The following is a 27927-nucleotide window of genomic DNA, read 5'->3' on the forward strand; positions in this document are numbered from 1 at the left end:
AAAGGTTATAAATCTTTAATCAAATGCCGGTGATGCGCCTTGCCTCCAGCACTCGCGGTGCCAGGCTGGTTGAACAGATGCTGAGATCTCAGATCTCTCTTCCAGCCCCTAAAAAAAAACCAGGATAAGACTCTTCTCCAGAACAAATGTGTCATGGGAGCCGCTCTGTTTTGGGTTCCCTGCTCAGAAACTCCCACGAGGGGGGACCCTGCACTGTTTCAGAATCTTAAAAAGGCTGAGAAAACAAGAGGGAGGGTAGCACATCCTTAATCACGGCGCCTCTGGATTGAAAACAGTCCTCACACAAACATACTGACATTGTTTATCGGCAAACCGCGGCTGGGTTGAATACGACAGCGGCGCCATAAACATATTTATGAGATGTAGATTTTATTCCACTCGTGTCAAGTTTTGCTTGGCAAATCGAGATTATAATTTAGAAGTTATATTATACACGCGCGAGATAAAACACACTATCTGTGAGAACCCATGTTGCCCATCAACAGCTTCCTGGAGGACTAAACACAAGAGGCTCTCCTCTCGTACTTTACAGTTATTGACAGCCTATAGATTTTATAATAAGTGCTGCCTGCAAACATGCATTACAAGGAGAAATATAAGGAAGTGATTATTTATGAATGAATTGATTGATGGCTCAGCAGATGGGCTTTTCAGGGAGATAAGTATGTGGTGCATTAGGCCGTAGACGCGGGCTTGGCCCCCGAACGGCGAGAAGAAAGTGCTGTTTGCGCGGCTGCGTTCATGTAAAGTGCAGCAGCACATGCATGGGGCAGTGACCAGGTAAAAGCTGTTTGCGTAGGATGAAAGAACAGTAAGGAATATTTTGAATAAATGGTAAAAATTGCCCCCCACCATGGCGTTATCTCCATTAGAGCGACTGAGCTAACTCTGGGGGGGCTGTGAGAGTTCGTTCTGACGCTCACACAACATGTAATCATCTCCCTCGGTGGATTGAACAATGGTTTTCAAAGAGGTTGCGTTCGCTCGCGTTCGGTAAAAGTACACAAGCCCCCGCGAGAACAGACACAAATACATGGAGGATAAAAACACAGCTGTGGAGAGACAAAGAGCGCTGTGTTTATACAGTCATATACATCCGGGGGAGGGGGGGTTGAAGTCGTATATTGTCAGAATAGGTCTCATTGCATTTGTCATATGGACGATGCAGAAAGGAAAACAGGGACCAACTCAAGTGAGACAAAAGTAGACAGATGCTGCAGGTGGACCGCAGAGGAGACGTCAATGTTTGTCCCTTTAAGTCAGGAAAGCGCTCCTTCACAGCCTATCAGAGAGAAAAATGAGAAAACGTTTAGGAGAAAATGCTGATGAAGACAAAAGAGACAAATGAAGAGGAAAAAATGCAATTCATCATCCTGTTCTGCTAAAGGTTATATCAAATAATTTAATGTGTTTCCTTTCCCCCTCCTGCTGCTGCACAGAGAAACATTTCTACTTTGTTGATCTATGAACCGTGATGTTCTTGGAGTTATTACGTCCCCTGGTTGTAACTTCATTCTTATCAGGTACATAAAAATGCCAAATTTATAAATCTATCTACTATGAGGACGAAAGGAGGCCTGCAAACAGCTGCGCGTATTTTGGCTTCTCTCTCTCTCTCTCTGTCTCTCTCTCTCTCTCTGTCTCTCTCTATCTCTCTCTCTATCTATCTATCTATCTATCTATCTATCTATCTATCTATCTATCTATCTATCTATCTATCTATATATGCACACCGAGGCCTCGTGGACCTAAGAGTGGCCCTGCGGAGCTGGCAGAGATCCTTCATCAGTGTGGAATCCTGCCAGCTTCATTGATTCTTCTGGTCCTTTATGTAAATTCTTCACTCGTTCAGGAGACGATTCTCCGTGTATAAAGGCCACAAGGTGTCCCGCCACGACCACATGAGCACTTTCTTCCAGCCGTCTGATGAGCCTAATTTCCTGCATTAGCGCCCGTCTCTGTTGGTGTTAGTTTGGGATTGCAGACAGATGCATTGATTTTTGTTCTCCCTGTAGAATTCTCTCCACAACAACAGCAAGGTTTCCTCAGCTTTTTTTTTTCTTTGTACACAAATCGTTATTTTAGGTTCACATGTTATCTGCAGCCTGATCTACTTAGCTATGTTTTTTACATGCAAATAAGCTAGCAGCCACAATAAGGAAACAAATCATAAGTTCTTTTTTTTGAATGCAGGACAGTCTCCAATGTTGTGTTGTACAAGCAGAGAGAGATTCAGAAGTGAGACCTCCGGATATTTTTGGTATTCTGTGTTCAAATTACACCAGGCAGACATGCTGCTTTTGTTCTTCCAGTCCAGTCACAAGGTCGCGATCACCGAGTACGAAGGTGAAAAACATTAGAACACCGAAGGCTGCATTCAAAGTACAACCCTCCGATCATTCCATTATATTAAATGGGAATCTGGCCCAAGAAAAGAATAATAAATGGTCCTTCCAAAGTCGTTTTATAAAGTACAGTCTGTCAGTTTTCATTTTTTCAGTTTTATGTCATTTAGTTATTTAATGCTGTAAAGAGGTGAAAATGTCATGATTTTTAGCCAAATTCAGTGGCATTCATATAGTTCCATGTCACCTTTGTTGTCACTGCTCAGGCTACTGGCAGCAATGGGGACCTGCTTGACAGGCCTAAGGCCTGCTAAGGCCACAGTACACGATTATAATCGTCGACCTTATCGTGGGGAGGAGGAGCTTCTCCCCAGTTAATGGGTGCTGTAGCCTCCTGTTGCTATTGTTTAGCAGTTAGCTGCCATCTGCTGCGGTTATGTTGTAATCTCAGTTCTGGGGTTTGCTAGAAAAGATAATCTCCATCTAAAAACTGGGTTCCAGCTCTTACACAGAGGTCGGTGGTGTGCTGTTACCAGCGTTGGTGCAGTCTCACAGGCAGGACAACTCTGACCTCCTTTACGCCTCAGTGCAATTTCTCATACAGCCACGTTGAACAGCGACAGTAGCTCTCTGGTTTGCTTTTTGTGCTTCTGCCTTGAACGAATCCGACCCGTGACTCGAGGCTTTACCACCACTGGACGGCATCCCATACACACAACGCGTAGTTAAAGTCTCTTTCGCCTCCAAATTTACATTTGCTGCGGCTGCGTTGGAGTGTAAGCCTGGCCAGTGCAGCAGGGTTTATCCAGGACCGTGAGCTGGGTTCCACACCTTTACATCTCAGGAGTTCTCGTGTTCATCCTGAAAAATGTAGAATTTCATGCACTGTATGACTTTTTCATAGCCTCCTCCAGTTCCTACACCCTCCACACCCTGTGTGTGTGTGTGTGGACTGTGTCTGAGAGCCAGTGATCCAGTGCTTGATGAAAAGTGCCAGCATCCCGCCCCCCCCCCCTTTACCCCTGTCTCTCTTTCTCCGGGTGTCTGGCTCCTGAATTATGAAGCAGAATCCCTGCAGCTCCCTAGTGACCACAGATGGGAGGAAACGTTGACCATTGGAGGCTGGGGGGATGCAGCTGGTGCAAAGTGCAATCCCCCCCCCCCATCCAACTGGGTGGTGTCAGGTTAAAACGATGGCAAAGTGGCCACGGCGCTCCTGTACGCCAACAGGTGTGAATATCGACACATTAAAGGCATCAGAAGTGGGAGAGAAGAAGGATTTACTCTAACTATCCATCCATCCACTACCGCTTATCCGGGGTCGGGTCGCGGGGGCAGCAGCCTAAGAAGAGAAGCCCGGACTTCCCTCTCCCCAGCTACTTCTTCCAGCTCATCCGGAGGGATCCCCAGGCGTTCCCAGGCCAGTAGAGAGACATAGTCTCTCTAACGTGTCCTGGGTCTTCCCGGGGGTCTCCTACCGGAGGGACATGCCCTGAACACCTCACCAGGGAGGCGTTCAGGGGGCATCCGTCCTTTTAAGGACAGCGAGTCCTTAAAACACAACTGACTAATCATTCGATTGCATTTGAAGACAGAAATGATCTCCACCCGCCGAACCACCAGTGAAAGTGACAAATGACTGTCATTTAGCAGCCAGTGGATGAAGAAACCGATTCTCCCCTGACACGCCTCAGATCCAAACACCATCCTTTTTCCCTCTGAATCCCCGCTCCGTCGACCAGGCAGCACATTTCCCGTCGTCACCTGCGAAACGGTGAGGTGGCCTCTGCCTTCGGTTCACGTCACGGCTTTGCTGAGCGCGGCTTTAGCAGGAAAACCATGCAAAGTTGAGAATGGCGTCGCAGCACATTTGTCACAGTTTGCTGTCTTTGCGCACAGTTAGCATTTTAAGAAATGATAGATACAGTTCTAAGACCTCTCTCTTGCTCTTTTTACAATGCCTTTTTTTAGTTGAAGCATCATTAGGACGAGGAATCGACGTGAACCCTGACTGGTATTTGCAGCAGTGCTGTAAAATGCATGTTGCCCACTGCCCACCTGACAGCTCCTGTCCGTTAATCACGTTGAAACCCTTTCTTTTCCCTTCCTTTGCTGATCTCAGGAGCTTTCCCTCATGCATGAGCTTCTTACGGAATAACAAAGCCTCACACAGCCCAGATCGACCACAACGGCTCTTTAATCTGATCCAGCATGAACATTTCTCGGTTTCCTCTTTTTTTTCTTTTTTTTTTTTAGTAAATCAGTGGACTCTTCTAAACCCAGCCAGAAAGATTTTTTTTTTTTTTTAATTAATTGCTAGATCTCTCTCATTTTCACAAGAAACACAATCTCTGCTTAATGCTAATGCTAGCATGACAACGAAAGCTCAGGAAAGAAGCCTAATTTTCAAACTTTTGCCTGTCAGTATTACTATTATTATCAACACACACCCACCCACCCACACACACACACGCACACAGCATAAAACACCCAAGGATTCCATCAGCATCAAACCTGACATCTCTCTTTGCTTATGCTAATATATACTGGATGCCTCCCTCCCCAAGTCTAGAGACCCAAAAGAATTTCAGCAGCTTAAAAAAAAGGTGTCGGTTTTGCCTCCTTCCTCTTTCTCTTCTAGTCTGTGTTTATCTGAGCATTTAACCAGGAGAAAAGCAGGTAACAGCCCTGGCCATGATTCCATTTCCATTTTTCTTCTGTGAATATTCATGATATTAAATCAGATTCAAAATTATCTCCAAGCTATGACCCTGACCATTGACTACACGCCAGATATCAGACCAGAAAAGGTGTGAGTGTGTGTGTGTGTGTGTGTTGGGGGGGGGGGGGGGGTGTTATTTGGACCAGTTTTATTCTCCACATCTTGAGAAAAGATCAGTGGATTTATGCTTCGCGTCATGTGTGAAGCTCATTCTTTCGCAGCGTTGTGCATCTGTGAATTAATGATCTCCTGCTTCTTTCCTTTCTTCTTTGCCTTTCAAGAATTTTTAATTATAAATATGTAATAACAAACTCTTCAAACATCAGAGTCACCAGCCTGTTTCGGCTTCAAGAAGAAACCTCTCTTTTTATTAAATTGGCAGTGTGTAACACTAGAGATAAATCCCAAACTACAGCACCCTTCTTCTCCTCCGTTTGACGCTTCCTCTGGTGACGGCTGCAGCCTCTTGAGAATCAAAGAGAGCTCCCAAACATCAGCGACGCCAATGCTAAATAAAACAACGCTACATGCGCGCGCTGATGTCATTAACTGGGTTTTCGGAGTTGCTGCAGCAGCTAAAGGTCCTCCCAGCTGTGCATTATTGATGGGCCCTAAATTCAATGAGCCTTTGTTCCCTCCCAATCGGCGGACACAAGGTGGGTGTCTCCCTCACATCAAGCAGGGCCAGTGGAGGTGTGGGGGCCTCACCCTCTGTCCCATCACGTGGCAGGAGATTCATCCATCACATTAAGAGGTGCCGCATCAATCATTAACAAGTGGCCCCCGGTGGAAAGAGTGATGGACAGCTTGACAAATAAGTTAAGATGAAGTGGAACAAGGTGATGCGGGCCTCCATATAGGGGAATTAACTAGACGCAACGCTGGTAAAAGAAGAAGAAAAATCCAGGATGACAACAGGAATTGCTTGAGTTCTACAAAAGGAAATTGAGGGATGATGCGTTCGAGGGTGGGAGAAAAACAGAATCTGCAGAGGCTTTGGGGGATTAATGCAACATTAATACTCATCTCAAAGGTGGCCGGCTCTGCTTGAAGAATCACCTCCTCATCCAGGCTACATATTCCGAAACTCATAAGAGGATTTTGAACGAGCAGCTAGAGAGAACAACTTAATCTGTTCATCCGGAATGGGATTATTCCAGTTTTATCAGGGATCGGACCTTTGTCCTGGAGCAAGTTTGCACAGGGAGCCCAACCTCAGGTCTGTTTGCCCTCAGACAGCACATATCCTGAACCAACCCCCGCCTGTGTGGAGTCGGGTTCTCGGGCGATCGAGAGACGTCTGAAAGTTTCAGCAGATGAAATTATTGCGCAAACATCGCCGGCCGCCCCCGCAGCTGCCTTTGGAGCATTTTAGCATCAGTGAGCCAGTTTAGGTTTGCCACCTTGTAACTTCAGTCACCGTTCTCGTCGCCATGGAAACACATTAATGTTAATGTTAATAGCTGTGCTAGGGGCATTGTTTTTAAACATTGTCTTTTGGTAATCCATCCTATAATTCCTCCTGGCACCCTGCTGTGCTGATCTAACCTGTAATTCACTGCGGCTCCCTGATGTGTTTGTAATGGGATTTTGAGACCGACGGAGCTTTATGATGTGCGGCTTTCAAAACAATCAGCATTATATTGACATGGAAACTGTATATTCATGCAGACACATAAATCAACACAATTTACACTTCTGAGGTTAATTTATACCTGATTTTCTGGCTCGGTTTGTTCACAAAACGGCCCACTTGGCTATTTGTGCTAACATCTCACGACTACTGAAGCCGAACCTAGATTAACTTAAAATGTTACTCCAGTTAAATCACTTCAGTTAAATAAATCTGATGAAAGTTGAAAGCCTCTTTCTGGATCGGAGTTGCTGATCCTTTTTGAGGACAAAAATAAAACATTTCTCAAGTTCCTTTAAAGATTTTCAGCCGCGGTGTGTTAGCATCACCATACGTTCCAACTTTTGATCTGCCTCAGTTTCATGTTAAACCTTGTTTTTTTAAGACTCTGGAGCGCAGCGGCACAGAGGGTTTGTCGAGTTCAAACACCCACTCCGCCTGTTCTTTTTCAGTTAACCTTGTCCAGTCTGCTCTCAGCACAGGAGTGAAACAACACAGGCTGCTGCGCCGACACCTTACTTACACCCGAACGCACCGTGCTTGGTATTAATATTGTATGACGTGAAGAACAGATGCGCCCTGCAGGAAAGCTTGCCAAGTCTTTGTGGAAGTCAAAGGAAAACTATTTCTGATGTTTGAGCAGGTTCTCGCATCTAAAGCTTTAGATTGTCGAGGCCGAAGTAATAAGCCATATTTTACTCTGTAGTTTTAAGAGATAGACAGACACAGATATGGTAAATTACACGAGCACGTGCAAAGACACGGCACGATTAGGGGGAAATTATTGTGCAACCAGCTTTGAAGAGAGACACAGGGAGAGAAATTACTGTTATAGTTGACATACGATTTCCTTAAATTGTAATTATGTCAATTTTTTTTTTTACAGTTTGATGAATACATTCATTTGCTGTCCGTAAATTAAAGACTAATCTGCCCCTCTTCATGTCGGAATGTCGGAAGATGTTTGTGTAGGTGATGAAGATGTTTACGGCAAAATGGGACAAGCTGCAGCCAAGAGAATAAACATAATTGAATAAGAACAGGAGGCAAAGAGGTAAAGAAAAGGTTTCAGAAATGTCTCAGTACCTTCAATATGCAGCATTTTAATTATCTTCGACAAACTGTGTTTGTTTCTCTCCTGCCTCTTCCAATTTGACGTGTGGATGCCGTTTCCTCCCTCTCATTAATGGAGGTTAATGGAAAAACTGGACCCCACCAGTGTGACGGCTCTAAACAGCTTGACCCGGTCCGGCCTTCATCAGTACTCCAAGCACAACCCTGTGTCTTGCACAGGTAAATATAAAACACTCGTTTCCCCCCCTTCTCTTTCCCATGCCCCTCACATCAGCTTATCAACAAGATTCCGGCAGTTTATTTCTGCCTCCCACAGTTATAACTGCTCCATCAGATTTCCATTAATTTCTCTGTCTGCTTAACTTAACATGTGGCACACTGACGGGCTTATATGCATACTAATTCAAAATTGGAAATGACAGAACAAGTACTCCTTTCACAGATTTTGAGTTTTCTTGAAGATGACTGTGATGTCAGACATAAACAATTAGATACCAGGACCAGGAAGCGCATCGGACTGACTGTATATATCTCTTCAAATGTGTGAAAGTGACAGGGGTCAAGGGTTAATGTCCACATCATTAGAGAGAGACACAACACGCCTCGATCCCTGCCGGTTTAATTAAATTACAGGAGAACTCATAAAATGCGGATCTGTCCCGAGCGTACAGTCGCTGCAGTCCTAATGGAACGCCGCCCTGCATCCCAGCTGATTTATCCGCATCGCAAAGTGGGTCGTCTAGCCGTGGAGTCAAGGCCTACTTAACACTGCCCAAACTCCTAATTAGATCATTTGTCAAGGCAGCTGATGGGTTAGCTGTGAAGAGGAGAAAATACCTCCGTCTCTACTGGGCCCCCAGCAAAATCATTAATCTCACCGTCTGCAAGCTGGACTGGAATTACAGAGCCGGTGATGCTCGCTGGCCTTCACAGCTTTGACACGAGGAGAAGTAAACAGGCTCGTAAAAATGAGCCCAGGCCTGATATGAGCCACTGACAGGTGAGCTTGGAATTATGCAAGCCTCAAAATAAAGGTTAAAAAAGAAAGAAAGTGGTGAGTAGACACCCTCTACTGGCGGGTCTTTATAAAAACATCCCCGGCTCCACACAAACTTTGTTCCGACTTTACAACAAAGCACATCGGCCCCCCAGCTGGGGGAGACTGTCGACAGCATGCGTGGGAAATGCACACATCCACATGGGGCAGTTCTATTTCTGTGCGATTTGCATTTGAAACCAGCATGGCATGTGCCAGTTCGGCTCGTTTTGATGAACAAATCTTTTTCATTGCATTGCTGCACTCAGGAGCCGTGACATATACCAAAACGCGGGGGGTGGAATTGGGGTGGGGGGATTGGGGAGGCGCTGCCCACAGCACCTGCAGGTTAGCTTCTCTGGGAAGACACACCGTCTTGTTTTTCAGGGATTTAATAATCACACTCTGTAAAAATACAGAGCAGCAGTCTGTCAGTCTGGAAATACACAGAGCATCGTCACAGTCGGTTGCATATTATAACAGGTTTTAAACCCCCCCCCCCATGACTTCCCTTACTTAGTGCTGATATAACCCAGATAAACAATGTAAATAAATAGCTTCAGATATCTACTAGCTGGGCATCGTTGCAGTAAAGGGCACTAATTTAGGGTCTAGACTTTAAGTGAATACACATGCATTTCTACATACAACATACAATCTGTCTGTTCTATGCTTGCAGGGAAATCTGGTCCCTGAACTTTGATCTGTGCAGAAGCAAAAGGAAGACCCACTGGAATAGGGTGGGCGTTTACTCGATGATGCAGAAGCCGACAGAAATGAATTGATTAAAGTTTATTATTCGTTGCTTAACTTCAGATTAGCTGAATCTTTGAGGAAATGGCCGTTATTAAGTTAAGTTTTATCTTTATTCTCCCCCTTTCTTCCTTCCATGTTTTAATGCAGACGTCTCCTTCAGTAGCTGCTAACTGTCTGTGACAGATTGGAAATAAATACTAAGTGCTTCAGTCGATACTTTGATCGGGCACTGCAGAGCTCTACGTATACGTGAATGTCAACCCGTACAAACTCATTGTGTCATTTAGGCCCTCTCCGACCTCTGTTCGCCTGTAAATACAGGCTCCTGCTAGCTGAGTCGCTTCAGTTTTCGATAAAGCGACAACGCTGTCAAAATGGCAGCCACCCCCACCAGGACAAGGACAGCCACGATGATCCCGAGGCCGACAGAAGCTGCCTTGTTGGCGGACTGGTCTCCTGATAATGCTGCGTGTGCAAAAAAAAAGAAGGGAAATGACACTGTGACGGGGTGCTTAATTCCAGCGAGAGGCATTATGACTTGCAGCAGATAAGACAAGCTTTTCATTTCTGGAGGAATTTAATTAGCAAAAACTGTGAATGGCTTCTTCTCATGATACTCGAGTGGATAAAAGCCATACTTACCCTGTTCTTTGGAGAGAGAGGCTGAAGAGCAGAAACAGAGAGTCAGTATTCCATTAAGAGGGTGGTGGAAGAAGTGTTTTCGAAAATACTGAAAAATAGATATGATGAACAAATGCAAAGAAAAAAAAGTGAGCCAAAGTTTCGGCATTCAAATTAGCTAAAAGTCCTGAAAACACTTTTGTGCGACAGAGAATGCTAAAGCTAATCTATTTCTACAGACTGTCTGAGTTATTGTTGTGTCTGTAAATGGCAATTTCTGCATGAAACAACAATGCTAGTTTAGTTTGACTCCTTCTCGCAGAGGTGCCAACAAAACTTCGTACCTGTCTCTGTCTTGGCCTTTATTGGCACCGTGAGCACAGAGGTGTCAGTGACCCCACTCTGGACAACTGTGGTCTCTGCACTCCTCCTCTTCCGACTGGTGCATTGCTGCAGATCAAGCAACAATGCTAACTGATCACGTGCACGTTCAGGTGTGAGATTTGAGCCCGCCTGAGGGCTGCCCCCTACCTTGAAGGTGCTGCAGGTGCTGGGCTCACACAGCCGGATGATGCAGTGCAGATAGTAGGTGGAGACGGTCTCATTCTGCTGCTCGATGAAACGGAACGCGGGGAAGTAGAAGCGGGCCTTTTGGCTGTCTCCATTTTCCAGCATCGTGGTCAGCTGATCGATGGAGCACCTGACAGCCAAGGGGAACCTCATGACGTGCGCATTCATGTCAGTGTAGGAGAAATCCAGGGAGAAGATTTGCTGACTTACGAGACAAACAGATTAAAGAAGGTGGAGTTGGACGGATGCGGGTTGATAGAGGTGTAGCATCGGTCCAGGAGCACAAAGTACCTGTGGAAAAAGAATGAGGTCCCCAGCACCGAGTCAGAGACTCCAGGTCACAGGTGGAGTCCTCAAATTTTGCAATCTATCAAGATGGAGCAATGAGGTCAGAGGCTAAAGGAGAGGTAGGAAATAAAAACAAAGGCAGCCGCTCATCCATACATGAAGGACACCCGCACTGGACCTGAATTTATCAAACCACTCAAATCCAACAGAGAAAATGCCACCGAACCCTCAAGGCAGGGCTGGGCCACAGATTTATTTCCAGGCAGGTTTCAAATAATTTTTGGAGTACAAGGCATAAGAGAGGTGGAAGGCCAGTGGCTGGCTACGACCACGTACCAGCTATCCCAAACAGAGAACGCTAACCTTGGATACAACAGAATCATCCAGCTTGTTTTGTTCCTTCACTACTGCTTTGTCTATGGAAGGAATGGAAAACAAGATACAGTCACGGAGAGCTCCAAGCCAACCTTCAGGACATTAATTATCAGAAGCCTGAGAGCAAGGCTCAATCTAATATAAGCATACGATATAATCTAACATCCAGAAAGAGACTGTCCATGTCAGGGAGAAGAAGTAACAACAACTCTTTTGTACATATGACAGATAAACAAAATTCCTGTTGCAACTGCAGCTTCTCTCTTAGCCTCCAGCTTGTATTTGTCGGTTTTGGACAGTTTCTTATAACCTTGTTGAAATACCAGCGTTATAATTGGACCCGATGATATGAATTAACCAAAATGGGAGATAATGACTGCCTCATCCAACATGCATGTGATTAATCTTGCAATACGCTCCTATATCTGATGACTAATGAGCTATTTAAAGAGCAGCCCAATATTAAGAGTTCATGTGATGATTAATGCTGCAGAAACTAAATCAATTTTGCGCATTTGGACTCATTTTCAGTCTTTAATTTACTCCTTTTATACCTGGCAGGGGCTTAAAAGTGAAGACGCAAAGTAAATTATTATTATAAAATTTCTACTGAAATATACAAAACATCAATAGTTTGATGTCTGCAGGTCCAGGTCTAAAATGCTGATAATTGTTCTTACTGGGACGTCAGGTTGGACGCGGCCACCTGGACGTAGACATTTGTTCTCAGTTCGATGCCCAGCGGTGGCATGACGAGGGGCTTGGTGTAATATATATCCTGGCGAAAAGGAGGGACGGCAGCTGTTACACGTAAATCACGCCGCAGGGTAACGACGTGCTCGTGAGGAGGCTGGTACCTGGTAGAGGGACATGCTTAGAGTGCTGATGAAGCTGCCATTCTTGTCCGTCACAGCGATGGAGGAGGACGACCTGAGGGGAGGAAGCGACGCGGTCGCACTTAAGAGGCCAGCGGAAGTCATGTGACGCCACTCACACTTACACGTCCAGCTGGGTGTTGTTGACGAGATACTCCAGGGGGTAAGCACACGAGTAGAAGTACATGAGCTCTGCGTTGTAAGTGATGGTGCCCATGGTGGGGTCATGTGACCGGATCACCCCGCTGATGTTGACTGACTGGATGTTGGAGAAGTCGGAGAATATTCCCGTCCCCGGTGCGCTGGTGGTCTGCAGAGTTGGACAGCAGATATACGACTACAGCCAACATGCTCAGAACCCCCCCCCCCCCCCGAGACTGCTACCACACAAACCAGGAAGTTGCTGCCGCAGGCGTTTCCCTCTCTGATGGGAAAGCTGAATCTCACCACCGGCGGCGCCACGGACGTGTCCAGTGTGCCGTGACAGTTGGGGTCGTCCCGGATGTGGTTGAGGATCAGTAGGCTCCCGTTGTATCCCGTGTAAATGACGGGGCAGATCTGAAGGGCCAGGTCGATGGTGGACGTGCCACAAACCACGGCGATGTCGGTGTATTCTCATGGCGACGACATGGAAAGACACATTTTAACCTCTTCCAAGCATGTTATTAATTCACCTAAAAGCCAATACAGCATCCATAAATGTCTGGCTCTCCTACCCAAACCTCAACAAGTCTGTTTGGCCCCTGCGGTCTTACCTGGTCGTCTGGCGTAAGCCCCACAGTCCGATATGCTGAGGGCCTCTCGGCCCACAATCCACACGGCGGTCAGGATGAGGAGGCAGAGTAAAGCCATCTCACTGCTCTGCTCTGTGTGAAGCAGCTAAACAGAGACAAGCCAACAGAAATAAGTCCAATCCACTTGCCCATTTTTGCAAAAAAAAAATTTAAAATATCCAACTAGATGATTTAGCTGAATCTCAGCTGTCAGTCAGAAGGATCTGCCTGGATCTTACCTCCTCGTCTCTTTGCAGGTTTAGGGTGAGAAAGCAAAACACCTCTTATATATATTGGACCTGAGTGGCGTGTGGTCACCACCTTGCATCTGGATTGGACGGAAAGAGAGTTAGTTCCACCATAGTGGGGCTGCTTCCCTTGGCTGGTAAACTAATTCCCTTTTTTGTGGCTGAATTCTGTGGTCGTCTCCTGGAGGCAAATGGGGAAACTCAACACAGGCCTCTTCAAAGTGACATGCTCCAACAATGACCACACACCTTTTTGAGAGCAAGTCTGTGAAATCCCTTCAGCTGATAATATGAAACTCAAGAAAGGAGAGGATGAGGGTTTCAATGCGGACCACAAACAATAAAGGAAGGAGGTGTTGTTGTCTACTGAGGACTTCAGTAGTTAAAAGTCACCTTAATTGCTCTTAATCTGACAAATTGGCCGAGAAAAGTATGAGCTGAAATCTATTGATTTTTGGGTATTTGAAGATTGACAGTTTTGCCGCACCTAAAATCCTCATTCTTTTAAGGACAAATAATGCAAGATGCACATTGAGCCAGGGTGTGTCCATTAGTTTGTGAAACCATTAAAATGAGGTTAATGTCGTGCCTTAAATTAAAGAAAATGACCAAAATACAGTTGGAAATCTGATCCTGTCAAATGAGCCACCTGGGAAGAGACGCCTCAGCATCTCGGTTTCAGACATACAGCACGTAAACAAAAAAGTATCGGATAAGATTTATTTTTTTTATATCGGTGTCATGTAAAGGTGCCTTCGGTCGTCTTGCCCACAGACGCATCAGTCTGACTTCACTGGGAGTGAAGTGGAATCACTTAATGGTGATGCTTTATGATTTATTCCTCTATTCACAGCTGCATTTCAATGCACACAAGAGTGACTGAATGGCCGTTGAAACGAGGGATTATAGCAATAAAGGGAGCAGAACGCAGCAGGTCCCCGTTGGGTCACAAAAACACAGAAGCTCAGGGAAAAGCTGCCACCAGCGGGCATTTATATAGGTCATCTTAACAAGAACAAAAATCAATGTGACAGAAATTGAAAGATTAATTCTGGCAGTCATCAAGCGAGCTTTGGCAGGGCCTGCTGTTTTCTTCATTTTCCTGGAGATTGAAAACTGCCGAAGCCGTGACATTTGGAAAAGTTTGAAGGATAATTGCTAAAATCAAAGGAGGAAGTCGGCCAGTCTAGTTTGATGAGTCATGCACGAGAAATCCAAATCTAAATATCATCTACTCAATTACCCAGACTGTGAAAAGAACACACCATCTGTAATTATGGTTGCTGGACTTTCGAATTGCACATATTGTTGTTGAATCTGTGTTTATTCAGAGGAGTTTTAGGTAGAAAATTCCACCTATGCAGTTTGTACCACAAAAATGTTGCTCTCTGCCAATTATGGCCCTTTTAATTACAAACTTAAGGAAGAGTTCCAGAATCTTTCCAAGTCAGCAAGTGAAGCGTCTCCTATAATTAACTGAATTAAACATAATGAAGGGGGAGAGGAGAAAGCAGCTGTGCTGTGAAAAGGTTAAGATATTTTCCCAATAACAGACTGAAGATGGTGTAAAATCACACAGCTCATGTTAATCAGACCTTCTGCTAAGCTAACATAGCTGAATGAAACGATAAAAACTATATGTGATGATTTCACAGCGCTACACACTCTCAGAATGACAATCAAGTAAAAACAAACATCACATTTTGGATATTTCTCATTTTTTCTAAACAACATTTGTCAACACCAAATAAAAATAAGTCAAACCCGCCTGCAAACAAAAGCACTAATGTGAAAGGGGAAAATAAATACAGTGGAAATAAAGCAATCTTACTGAGCAAATGTTCTTGAGAAAACAAATTCTATCTAACTAAAGATTGTTCTTTTCTGCTGATGCTAAATTTTATTACAGTTATGTCTATATCAGTGCTATAAATGCAAAGCTAAAAAAACAACATCTATAATCTTAAAACAATAAATAAAGACCTAATTCAGTACAGTGCAGAGATTGAATCATTTGTGCATGGTGAAATGCACACATGCACCTTTTTTTAATTGAATTTTGGGACACATTTTCCCAACATGTCACCCACACTGATGTTTAATCACTTAAAGGTGGGGTTCCAGAGACCTGATGATGTCATTGATTGGAGGCGGGGCTTCCGCAGCAGGTGGAGCGACAACAGGAAGAAGGCCACGGCGACCACGCCCAGGATGACCACACCTGAGATCAGGGAGCTGGTCACTGGGTTCATTGGCTGGGAGCTGGCAGGGGAGGCTGGGAAATGTAGTGTTGAAAGTTCACGTTTAATCATGCCGGCATCATATTACATGACTTTGCGTCCATCTTTTTTCATTTGTTGTTTTTTTTTTTCTCCTAACATGCTTGGTGATTTTGTCAATTATCATAAACTTGTGAAGTGACAATTCTTACGCACACTTACCAAGCTGAGAATTGTTGACGGGGTTTTCGTCTGAAAAATGATTTCACAGAGGTTTGTTAGCATATTTGTGGCTCCGCAGCTGCATTAAATGCAATTATTCAGCCTCTTCAGTTTATTTATAACTCCACTTCATATGCAGCACAGGCCAGAAGAAAAGTGGCTTAAGCCAGAACATTCACCCAAAGGGGTAAAATCTAAAGAAAGAAAATCGTATTAATCCAATCTAAGGGTCATTCATTATTGGACTTTCATCATCTGTGCAAAGAAGCAAGATTAATTGACAATGGTCATGTAAATGCCTCGAGATGAATTAAAAAAAGTCTTCTGACATTCTAAATATCAATTGAGTAGCAGCTCTACAGGTCACATGCTAATTTATTTAGAATTTACTGGTAAACATGAAGAAGTATTGAATGATCTTCATGTGCTTCCCTGTTCTGAACTTGTGAATTATGCATCAATTAAGCACCGTTTCTCTAATCTTTATAAAGCGGTAATAATGATACGGCCCGTTTCTTCAAACATATCGTCAAAAAAAGGAAAATAAAAAACCCTATAAGGCATCCGTCTGTGGGTACAATTTTGACTTGAAATGGATTTGCACGCTAGAATTATTCCAGCTGCGTTCTTATTCCAGATATCTGCAGATACCCTCTCAATCCTGGGCCGTGTTGACGTTCAGCAAGAGCTCAGGCTGCACGTCTGGCTGCGCGCGTGTTGTCTGAGGACGTTTGTGAGCTGCATCGTGCCGCAGCCTCAATTTTAAAGCGTGCGTTGGAGCTCACAACAGCATCTGTGATGATACTTTGCAGCAATCTGGAGTTCGCTGCCAGACTACTTCTACTATTCTGGATTTGGCTGTTCAGCACCCACAACGTGGTGACTCAGAACCGGATCAGATCTGCTGGCAGGGATCCCTCCAACTAATGGGGCTACAGGTTTGTGCTCAGGCGAGTGCAACCGGTCTTGGAATCGTTTATTCGTACCGCTCCTGGTGATGATGGGTCCTGCGGTGAGGAGGGCGTTCCCAGACGCTCCTGGCGGGGGGCTGGCCTCCTCACGCCTGCGCCGTCGCCCACAGATCTGCCGGATGCATCATAACAGGTCAGTCCAGGCTGACGTCACAAGTCAACACAGCTTGGCTGGTTTGAAGAAAAAAAAAAGGTTACCGGCATGAGCAGGATGCAGTCATCCGCGCGGCAAAGTTTGGTGACGCAGTGCAGGAACACCGTTGACATCTTCTGGTGTCGGTGCTTGACGAAACGGAAGACCTCGAAGGAAAAACGCCCCGTCTGACTCACGCCGTTCTCCAAGACGGTCGTCTGCGGGTCTTTACTGCAACTGCAGAAAACACACAGATGGGCTCATGGTGATGCTTAAGTACTAAGAAGGTGGGGGAATAAACAGTCGCATTCATTTGGAAGAAGCCATTTTGAGGAGCCTGAATGGATAATGAGTCCCTTTTGTGGTTTATCGAGTCAGAATCTCAAAGAAGGAACAAAATGGCAGATTACCGAAAGAAAAGGTCGTAGCGGAGTTCATCATTAGGATTCCCGGAGGGGGTTGTGTAACAGTAGTCCATCAAGATGTTCCACCTGCAGAGGGACAAAACTGTGAGATGGGATGGAGGATAGGGTCGAACTGCACATGGGAAAAGCTCAGATCGAGGCTTTCTCCGCTGCAGACTGGCGCCCTTGAAAAATAATAACATAATGACAAGATAAACATCAGCAAAGCATAGAAAAGAGAGCTGGATCTGTATAAATGTCTGTGGGACTACTGAACTTGCTTCAGTGAGGACAACAATAAGATGTCTCATGGGTGGGTAGCAACAGGTTGCTGCGGAAAATGATTGGAACTTCTGCCATACCGTTTGTCCAGGTTTGTAGCCCTCACCGCGGCAAAAACTCTGGTTTTCAGAGCAAGGCCGGCCATTGGAATGGAAAGAGGTTGACCGTATGCTGAATCCTGTCAGCATCGGGAAAGGTGGTGGTGGGGGGGTAGAGAGGAAAACGGATGGGGTAGATTCAAAAGACTGTCATTAAATCCCATATTTAAAGACCATAGCAGCATGCTAATTTCCCAGTACTGCAGATGCCTTAAACGCAATAGGTTCTCTGCATTCCTGAGTCATTTTTGTGGAAACGTGAATTGTCAGAGTGCATCAGCACATCTTAACATCCAGGCTTAGCGCACGTGCTGCTGGCAGTCAGCTCCATACTCACATTATACAGGATCATGCTCAGCGTGCTCACGAATGTGCCGTTGCTGTCTTTGACAGAAACGGCGGCAGAGGAGCTGCGGAGAGAACACATTTATCCCGCTTCAGCTCTTTGCCTCCTGAACTGAAGTGCACATTCAGATGTCACCTAGCCGTGCTTTTCAAACTGTAGCAGATTTATGCATGTAAATGAAGCAGGAAGGCAATCACCGTGTTTCTCTGATAAAATGCATGAGTGTGTCGTGCAGCCACATACGAGGCCAACTGGGAGCTGTTGACTAGGTACTCCAGCGGGTAGCTGCAGCTGAATTTGTATACCAGACCAGGCAGGTAGCTGATGAGGGTCGGCGGGTCAGGGGTGTCTATATATCCTGACACGTTCCCGATCTGAACCAGAGACATGTTCCCATAGGCGTTGCTCCCATAGGGCGCACTGACCTGCGACAAAAAAACACCTCAGCTGTGCTCTGCTGTAAAAAAAAAAACATGTTTGTGTGTTCGTGAGTGTTTGTTTTTTTTACCACCAGGCTGTTACCGCAGGCCTCCAGGGTGCTCAGGCTGATGCTAAACAGGACCGCGGTGGGAAAGGTGTTGTTGTTTATGAAGCCACGGCACTGGGTGTCGCCGTGGCGGCCGTTCAGGGCTAAATCCACCTCGGTGTAGCCGGAGAACAGCACAGGACAGTAGTTGATCTTCAAGGTGATGGTCTGAACCCCACAGTACACAGCGATGTCTCTCTCACCTGGAGGGGAAGCATGGGAGATTCTCACAAATGTTTTCAGGGACTCTCCAATTTCCGATTTGATTTGAATGCAGCTGAAGTGAAGCAGACTAATCATTTTGATTGACAAGAAAATGAAGAAAATAAAGTTCCTGATTACATGATTGGGATCAAATTGGAATTTTGATGACAATTTTGTGAATTTTAGCACTTCATATATACCATGACAGAAAATGTGTGATTTGTCTCTACAGGCGTTAATGTGCACTGTAATTTCGAAATAACCCTATTTGCATGGCACCTAATCCCTAAAAAAATATCTCCTGATCGTATCAATTCATCAGAAATAATTATGCTAATAAATTCTGAGCAATGAAGCAGTTAAAGCTTTTGATTTCTGTCCCTGAAATGCATTAATCAACATTTATTGAGGGAATGAACACAATCGCACAACAAAGGCCTCATTAAGGTCGATACAATTGGCATTAACAAGTCACTTTATACATGTTTTCATTGAGGATATATTGAAAATATCCTGACATTTGCTTTTTAATTAAATCGTTTGACCCTGGCAGGGTGGCTGAAAAGTGAATATTTCTCACCAGGAAACCTGCTGTGATAGTTGGCGTCGCAGTTGTATCCGTTGAACTGTGACGAGACTGAAGCCAGGCTCTTCATCAGCAGGAGGACGAAGCACAGTCGCGTCATCTCGGGTTTTTCTGCTGCCATCTCGAGAGGTCCGAAGCTGTGTTAATCACATTCCTCTGCAGTGTGTCTGGTGGGGAAAACAACCCAAAAAAAGCAGCATTTATCTCAAATTACCTCTTCGACAGTAACGTTCATCTGCTTCTCTGTAGCTGTGAGCTCTGACCTCTATCAGAGTAGTTCGACCTTCCCTTCCAAAAGAGCTTTTTTTTTACCTCGCACCCTTTTACCTCAGTCTCTTGTGTTGATGCAACCCCTTTTAAACCGAGATCACCGCTTCTTACCAGCTCATATCGGCCGCACACACTTGGCTGTTGAGCTCTTGGTTCGGCTGGAGGTCCCAACCTTATGTCTCCACCATGTGTGTGCAGATGAGAAAGATAGAGTGGATCTTTATCTGAACACTGGCTGCAGTGTAGAACATGGGAAACTCTATCAGATCTGAATGGGGCAGACAAATCTTTTCACAGCGCCCAGAAACCTGAGCATGCTCGGAGGGTTCCCACTCGGCTCTCCCCGGCCTGATCTCCGTCTGTCAGCACGCACAAACGCGGGCCTCGGCTGAGGGGGTGCGCCCCGGGAATTAAGCTGTCATCAGCTGTTGCCGCGGCCCGCATTCACATGGACATAAAAGGGTCTGATGCAGGGCTGTGTGTGGGTAATTCTGATGCACAAGGCATCACTTAGAGCGAGGACATTCACTGGTCCATGTTGCATTCACAGGTACAGATACAGCCTGGCTTTATGGCTTCTTACAGAAAATAAACCATTCTACACGCAACCAATTTGTTCTGTGCTATGCTAACAATAGCATGTGTTTCAGTGTTAAAAATGTGGGAAAAGTGCATTTGTTCATTTTCAGGTGTTATTAATGAGAAATACATGTTTGATTTCTGCTAGCAACTGAACCCAAAGTCATCATTAATGTGGCACCGAATCAGTGTTTTCTTTGATTTACAACTTCGGCTCATGTCTTCCACACTTCCCCAATTACCCAAACATTTTAAAGCTCATCAGGACAGGATGTTACCTCTGGAACTAACAGTACATCAGCGGGCTGTCAAGATTTTACCAAATAGATGGAAATGAGAGATTTACCAGGAAACACAACTCAACTTCTCGTCCTGTGCTTGCAAAGCCAAACAGCTCAGCCTGTCAGGGACACACACAAAAATTATTTTCTCAACTACCTGTTTAAATTTTTTCCTGTTATATCTTGCAAAAAGTAAAGTCGAAACAATCGAACAGTAAACCCATTTTATCTGTTCTATATTGAAATGTGCTTGGTTGTATACCGTTTCTCATCCCATCTCAGATACAGTTACGTGGATCTTACACACCTCCTGTGGTTGCGTTACTCCACTCAGACCTGTGCTGGATCTTAAGGCCTCACGTGTCAGACCGAGATCCGGATCCGGGGCCTCTTGGGGCCCCCGACAGGAGGTGTTTTGCACGCTATTCAATTCCGCTCACCTGCGACTCTGATGAGGTAGAGCCGAAATCAAATATGAAGCCCTTCCACGTAAACAAGCACTATTGAGAGGAAAAGGGATCAGATGGCCACACACGCAATAAGAAAACATCCCGTTACCATGCTGCTTATTTTACACCTCCCACCCATTAAATGACCTATATAGCTGATGTATAGACACGTGTTTATAACTTTAGGAATCAAGCTGTGGGAAGCATGTGTATGAGGGGCCGACATTATTCAGAATGACCATACACACACACTAGTAAAACGCCCTCACACACACTACTGAAATGTTGTGCTCTCACACACACTACTGAAACGCTCTCATACATACTACGGAAATCTTATGCCCTCACACACACTAGTGAAACGCTCTCACACACACTAGTGAAATGCTCTCACACACACTACTGAAATGCTCTCATACACACTACTGAAATGCTCTCATACACACTACTGAAATGCTCTCATACACACTAGTGAAACGCTCTCACACACACTAGTGAAACGCTCTCACACACACTACTGAAATGCTCTCATACACACTATTGAAACACTCACACACAATACTGAGATTTTGCAATGTATTAAATTGCTTCAGAGAAATGAGCCCAATTATTTTGACCAGGAAAGGCTTTATAGAATGCTTGATGACCATACAAGAACTATATCTGCTCTTCATGCTGCTGTGACCAGATATGATCCTTGGAATAGAGATGTCAGTCACCTACTGGGATCACTGCACAGGTGTTTTCGCAATTTGCTTCATGAACATGAGGGCAGACGGAGGTCTGCTGATGCAAATATATTGTTACCTCCAATAACCTTCACTGGTCACCCCGGCCGTCCCAGATACACCATAACCAGTGAAGAGATTTCTCACTGTGTGTCCATTGGCATGACATGGCAGAGAATTGCATCTTGCTTTGGGATAAGTAGAAGAACTCTGCATAGGCACAGAGTAATACTGGGAATTGAACCATCAAGATATGCAGTCATATCAAATCAAGAACTGGATAGCCTTGTGACTGTAATATTACAGAATACTCCAAATGCAGGGGAAACGTATGTCTTTGGAAGCCCGAGATCACGTCACTTATGGATCCAGCACTGGCGGGTCAGAGACAGCTTGTATTGAGGGGATCCCATTGGGCGATCATTTAGACGTCGTCATGCTATAAGGCGGAGGGCCTACAGTGTTCGGTCCCCCAATCAATTATAGTAAGCTCACGATGAAAGACTTCCCAATATGATTTTTTAAGTAAAGGTGCCATGCCACATTATCAAAAAATAATGTACAATAAAGTCCAGCATGGCCATAACCATATATTGTTATTTTATTATATATGGCACCTGTGTATACTCTTGCACATCTAATGCTTTCACCAAGCATCCAATGACAATACTTCACCATCTATGCACCTATTCTGCATATGTATTTTGATTTTGATTTTTTAGTACCTTTTTTAGTATCCTATGTTTATACCGTTTATGCCTGCTATCAATGTTGCTACCTAAATTTCCCCTTGGGATCAATAAAGTATCTATCTGCTGGAAAATACTAATATCAAAATAATATTAATTATTTAATATTATTCTTAATCTATGCTGTCCCCTACAGGCATTTTGATGGAAACCACAAGCTAGTTAGGTGGCATCTTGTCATGCATGGCTGTGTTGATGGCTTCAGCCAGACTATTTTATACCTGCAGTGCTTATCCAATAACAGAGCTTTAAGTGTTCCGACTTCTCAAGGTCCTCAATGGTTGTGCTTTCAGATACCTGGCATCACAAGGAGGACACTTTATTGATCCCCGAGGGGAAATTCAGGACAGAATAGAAATGAACAGAATGTGGCATAAACATTAAGAAAATCTCACGGGATCAGGCAGTCCTCGAAAAGTGAGTGAGATAACAGCAACCAAGACAACTGACTACTAATTAAAAGATCTACAGCATGGAATACAAGAGTTCAGCACTGTGTCACTCTCGAGTGGACCTGTTGTTCCTGACATTGTGGAAGAGAGTTGCAACTGACCTTTTTGACTTTTTCCAAGAGGTCTGCATCAGCTAGGACTGGATTTGCTGAACCATCAACCAGTTGTGAAAATACTATTGGTGACAGGAAGTTTGGGGGGGGAACACCATGTACCAAACTTACTGCAATGGCTCTGCCTGCTATGTAGTACCAGTCCTCTCTTAGAGCTACAAAACAACAGAGGAAAAATGGAACAGAGGGTATTATAACAATTTAGATTATAAATCAGTCCAAAATGCATATAAAGCTCCGGATCGAAAAAAAATGGCTTTATTATTATTATTTTTTAAAAGGGGGGATACGTACCAATGCTGTTGAGAGCAAAGTTTTTGTTGTTTTCTTTTCCCTCAAACATGGGGGACTTCGCAATGCTCTCCATTAGGAGCCTTAAGAATTCCCTCCTGGGACCTCCTAAATCAACTCCTTCCTCATTTTTTCCCATGTCATCAGAGAATTTTACAGACATCATCAGGTTGGGCTCATAAGACAACCTCTTGAATCCCCGAATGGCTCCCTCCCAGACAGCAGATCTATTTATGTTAAATCTGCACTGCTGCTTTGCATTGATTTTGCCAGCCAGTTCCATCAGTATCTTCTTAACTGGAACATTTTCTACACTATGAAAAGAAACACAAAACAATTATCAGAAGTGCAGTGATGTGACATCATTTTTAACAACCTGTACTTTGAGAAATTGCTGTCTATAACCAAGCAATTAATTTAAAACATTTTATTACACAAGTAATAAAACTAGCCACCCATATTTAAGCCATTAATTGTTAAATTACCCATATTCTAACATCATGTACGGACTAAACAGTCTATATTTCAATGATCAGGTTGTTCTTATTTCTCGAACTCATAATCTTTGTGCACTACTCACATGTGACTCTCCATACTGGCAGCTATTGCCTGCCGTAATCCTTCATCCTCAGAACTATCTTCAGAAATGGTAGCCACAAGTGTTAAATAAGAAGAGTAGTTGTCCTGATCAAGACTGCTTGCTTCCTTATTATATCTGTCAAAGCAGTCTGGACCACTCATGCCTCTTGTGCTGCTTGTGCCAGGACCACTTGTGCCAGCAATACCATCACTTCCTGCATAGCCCCCTCCATCAGGACCACTTGTGCCAGAAATACCATCACTTCCTGAAAAGCCCCCTCCATCAGGACCACTTGTGGCAGAATACCATGACTCCCTGCAAGGCCCACCCTATTAGGACCACTGGTGCTAGGATTCCAGTCCCTTCTTTCGTCGCTGTTGGGGCTTTTGCCAGGGCAATCTTCATCATCACTGCTAATGCAACTATTAGCCCTTGTATTCATTTTTGATGCTGAATGGGTACTGTTGGATGAAAGTCGGTTAGCATCTTCACTGTCATCCTGAAACAGAAAAAGAAGGCTATATATATATGCCATCATCTACCATGATTTTTGCCTCTAGCCTTCTCATCCATGGGGTCATTTGCTCCTTCTGACTGTTCATGCTCTTCATCTTATAGCCAAACCTGTGTAGGATTATTGTTAACGCTGCATACATCAGCTGATTGGTCTCAATGATGATAGTGCTAGGGATGGTTGACAGTGCCGTGTTCATGTCCTCCAGTAGAGATTGGTCTGGTACTTTGTTTGTTAGCTTTGGCAGGGAGGTAGTTGAGTCCCAGGACTTCTTTATTCTCTCTCTCAGGTCAGCTGCCCTTGTATTAAGTCTGTCTGTCATTGGGGCTTTGTACCCAATCTCGATATTTGGGGGTGATGATGAAACCACCCCCCATTGACCTAGCGTCCTGGCTCCCCCTTGCCGTAGAATATTTGTACCATGGATAAGGCACAACGCCATGCTTCATCAATCTATGGCTGTGATAGCAACTTCTTATTGCGGATATTTGAACACTGAGCTGAAAACTGCTTCTTAGTCAGTGAGGGTGGGGTTTCAAAGCACCCATTTCTCCCAAATCCTCTGCATGTACCCTCTCTCGCTGCGGTTACTCCCGTAGTAATGCCTTGTTCCAGTAGCCAATTTGACATCAGGTTCCCCAACCCCTGACACGGACCTTGTTGTCCCGGGCAATGGTTCTACTCATTCCGGGGTGTAAGCGTAATGTGTAATATATATATATAATATAAAAAAGGCTCTGCCAAACCCATAAACAGTAAACATTTTATATATTACCATTACCAATAATAAGGCAAACTTACCAAAAGCATCCTAGATGGTTTTACATAAAGAGCTTTAGTTTTATAAATCCTATGGATAAGAATTCCATTCAGCTCCTGACCCTTTTGGAGTTCAGGGCACACCAGCTTATTGCCACAGGCCATGAGGAACTGGAGGCTACAGGAAGATGAGGAACATAGAAAATGTTTAAATAACAAGTTACAATAGAGAACCCCTCCTGGGCTTCCACCTTATCGTGGGGGAGGGGTTTGCGTGTCCCAAAGATCCTAGGAGCTCGATTGTCTGGGGCTTTATGCCCCTGGTAGGGCCACCCATGGCAAACAGGTCCTAGGTGAGGGACCAGACAAAGCATAGCCCATTACCCCCTAATCACGATAAACAACATTGGTATCAAGTTTCCCTTGCCCGGATGCGGGTCACCGGGGCCCCCTCCTGGAGCCAGGCCTGGGGGATGGGGGGGCACGTTGGCGAGCGCCTGGTGGCCAGGCCTCTACCCATGGAGTCCGGCCGGGCGCAGCCCGAAGAGGCAACATGGGAACCCCTTCCTGTGGGCTCACCATCTGCAGGAGGGGCCAAGGGAGTCGGGTGCATTGTGTGTTGGGTAGCGGCCGAAGGTAGGGACCTTGGCGGTCTGATCCCCGGGTGCAGAAACTGGCTCTAGGAACATGGAATGTCACCTCTCTGATGGGAAAGGAGCCTGAGCTAGTGCGTGAGGTTGAGAAGTTCCGACTAGATATAGTCGGCCTCACCTCAACGCATAGCAAGGGCTCTGGAACCAGTCTTCTTGAGAGGCGTTGGACTCTCTACCACTCTGGAGTTGCCGATGGTGAGAGGCAACGGGCAGGGGTGGCAATCCTCGTTGCTCCCCGGCTCAGTGCCTGTATATTGGAGTTTACCCCGGTGGATGAGAGAGTAGCCTCCCTTCGCCTTCGGTTGGCGGGACGGATCCTGACTGTTGTTTGTGCCTATGGCACCCTCTGGCCAGTCCCTGCCCCCCCCCCCCAAAAAAAAACGCACACACCCCATGTCTGCCTGTTGAACCCCCTCCCATACCCACTGGCTGTGAGCTGCTCCACCCTTACCCCCCCCACACGCAGATTCGTGATCAGAACCACCCGTATCAAACACCGATTTGGACCACTTAACACCATCCAATTCTATTCGAGGTAGGGCTCGTTAGAACCGCAAGACTTTGAAATACATCCATATGAAGTTTCATAATTTTAGCCTACCCGGTCACAGAGAAAAGACAAGTTAAACATGAAGCTTTTGTCGGTTCCGAGCCGTTTCCCCCCACTCTGTTTTGCATTGAGTTAATAGGAGATTTGAGCAGACCAATTAGCACTCTAGCTCGTTTTATGGGGCGTGAAGGGATGTTTGCGAGCTAGTCAAGGCTTGTGATGATGTATTTTATATATATTTTTTTTTTTAATCAATGTAGGAGCTTCCGGAACAGAGTAATGGAGATTTGTTTGAAAGATTTTCCAATTTTTCTGCTGCTCCGCTCTAGGTCACGTGGTCTCCCGCAGTTGAGAAGACATTTCCAGGTGCCAAAGAAATGCCCCCAAACTGGGGGTTAAGTTCCATGACCTTTCCAGACCTCTCCTATTAGTTACAATGGGATTTTAAGGCCTTGAAAGCAAGTATATATTTGCCCTGCAGGACTAATTACAAGAAAAGTAATAGCCACCGATTTTCATAATTTAACCCGGTTCCAGGAAAGTTTGGTGTCTCTACACCAAAGCGTCTAGGAGAAGATACATACCAAACTTTTTGACGGAGAAAAAAGGAGGATAACAAAGGGTGGCCTCCTCTAGGGAGGTACACCCAATAGGGCAAGTCAGACAACAAATGTATCCCACACTGACACCCTCACATGTGCTTCACCTATAAGGACAGAAAAAAACAGCGCTCTCCAGCCGACTCAGTTGCAGCTCCAAAGACCAGCTGTTGCACTTGGCTATTCATCTCCTTAGCCTGAGTTTTGCTTATCATTCTATAAAAAGTTTAGCCTGGTTGCAGCGTGCATGTGTTTTAATGTTAGCGAGAAAAAGAAAAAAAAACATTGTCCATGTTTCCTCAGTCACAGATAGCAGCAAAATATGCTAGTTGGACTTGCAATACAGAGGGAAATATCCACCTCACCTTCTTCTCCTTGTGCCTGTTGTCCATGTGCCAAAGCTGTGCTGAACTTGATAAGGCGGCATGGAGGTCCGGACCGGGCCAGCAACTGGCTGTAGCGGCTGCTGCGAGATGGAAATAGCGTTGTCAGGCGACTTGCCACCGTGTCGCAGCCTGAGGTAGCATGTGACTGCTGCGTGGTTGTGGTTGCATTAGACAATGTTCGAATTGTCTCCGCCGATGATAAGATATTGTTTAATAGGGCGGCAGCTTCGCTTAAGCCACCTGAGATCTCCTGAGATGCCATGTCCTCTCGAGCTCCTCTTCTGAACTGCCCGCCTTCCAGCAACACTGAAACGCCTTCCATTTCTACTAAAACGCCATCCTTTTCTAGTGAAACGACTTCCCTTTCTAGTGAAACGACTTCCCTTTCTACTGAAATGACTTCCCTTTCTACTGAAACGACTTCCCTTTCTACTGAAATTACTTCCCTTTCTACTGGAACAACTTCCCTTTCTACTGAAACACCTTCCCTTTCTACTGAAATGACTTTCTACTGAAACACCTTCCCTTTCTACTGAAATTACTTCCCTTTCTAGTTAAATTACTTCCCTTTCTACTGAAACAACTTCCCTTTCTACTGAAATTACTTCCCTTTCTACTGAAATTACTTCCCTTTCTAGTTAAATTA

At 45.0% G+C, this 27927-nt stretch overlaps 2 protein-coding genes across 3 annotated transcripts; both read right to left on the reverse strand.

The window, feature by feature from the left end:
* Positions 1–9439: 9439 nt before the first annotated feature.
* Positions 9440–13187, reverse strand: LOC105417072 (zona pellucida-like domain-containing protein 1). Its single transcript, XM_011608515.2, has 10 exons — positions 13072–13187; positions 12710–12930; positions 12442–12626; positions 12299–12371; positions 12122–12219; positions 10989–11069; positions 10740–10908; positions 10553–10658; positions 10230–10250; positions 9440–10052 (listed from the first exon to the last, which is right to left on the reverse strand). The coding sequence occupies exons 1-10, from the start codon at positions 13166–13168 to the stop codon at positions 9916–9918; spliced, it is 1188 nt and encodes a 395-aa protein (XP_011606817.2). The 5' UTR covers positions 13169–13187; the 3' UTR covers positions 9440–9915.
* A 975-nt stretch (positions 13188–14162) lies between these two features.
* zpld1b (zona pellucida-like domain containing 1b) lies at positions 14163–27537 on the reverse strand. Of its 2 annotated transcripts, XM_029843830.1 has the most exons (14): positions 27261–27537; positions 23244–23554; positions 22938–23104; positions 22606–22681; positions 19323–19495; positions 18521–18741; positions 18256–18437; positions 18004–18076; positions 17649–17746; positions 17293–17373; positions 16948–17119; positions 16765–16861; positions 15779–15808; positions 14163–15612 (listed from the first exon to the last, which is right to left on the reverse strand). In XM_029843830.1, the coding sequence occupies exons 5-14, from the start codon at positions 19447–19449 to the stop codon at positions 15440–15442; spliced, it is 1254 nt and encodes a 417-aa protein (XP_029699690.1). In that variant the 5' UTR covers positions 19450–19495; positions 22606–22681; positions 22938–23104; positions 23244–23554; positions 27261–27537; the 3' UTR covers positions 14163–15439. The 2 variants fall into 2 exon arrangements, with proteins under 2 accessions (XP_029699690.1, XP_029699691.1); XM_029843831.1 differs by lacking the exons at positions 22606–22681; positions 22938–23104; positions 23244–23554; positions 27261–27537 and adding an exon at positions 19592–19861.
* Positions 27538–27927: the final 390 nt, after the last annotated feature.

The sequence above is a fragment of the Takifugu rubripes genome, chromosome 11, assembly GCF_901000725.2.
Source record: "Takifugu rubripes chromosome 11, fTakRub1.2, whole genome shotgun sequence".
NCBI classification, from domain to species: domain Eukaryota; kingdom Metazoa; phylum Chordata; class Actinopteri; order Tetraodontiformes; family Tetraodontidae; genus Takifugu; species Takifugu rubripes.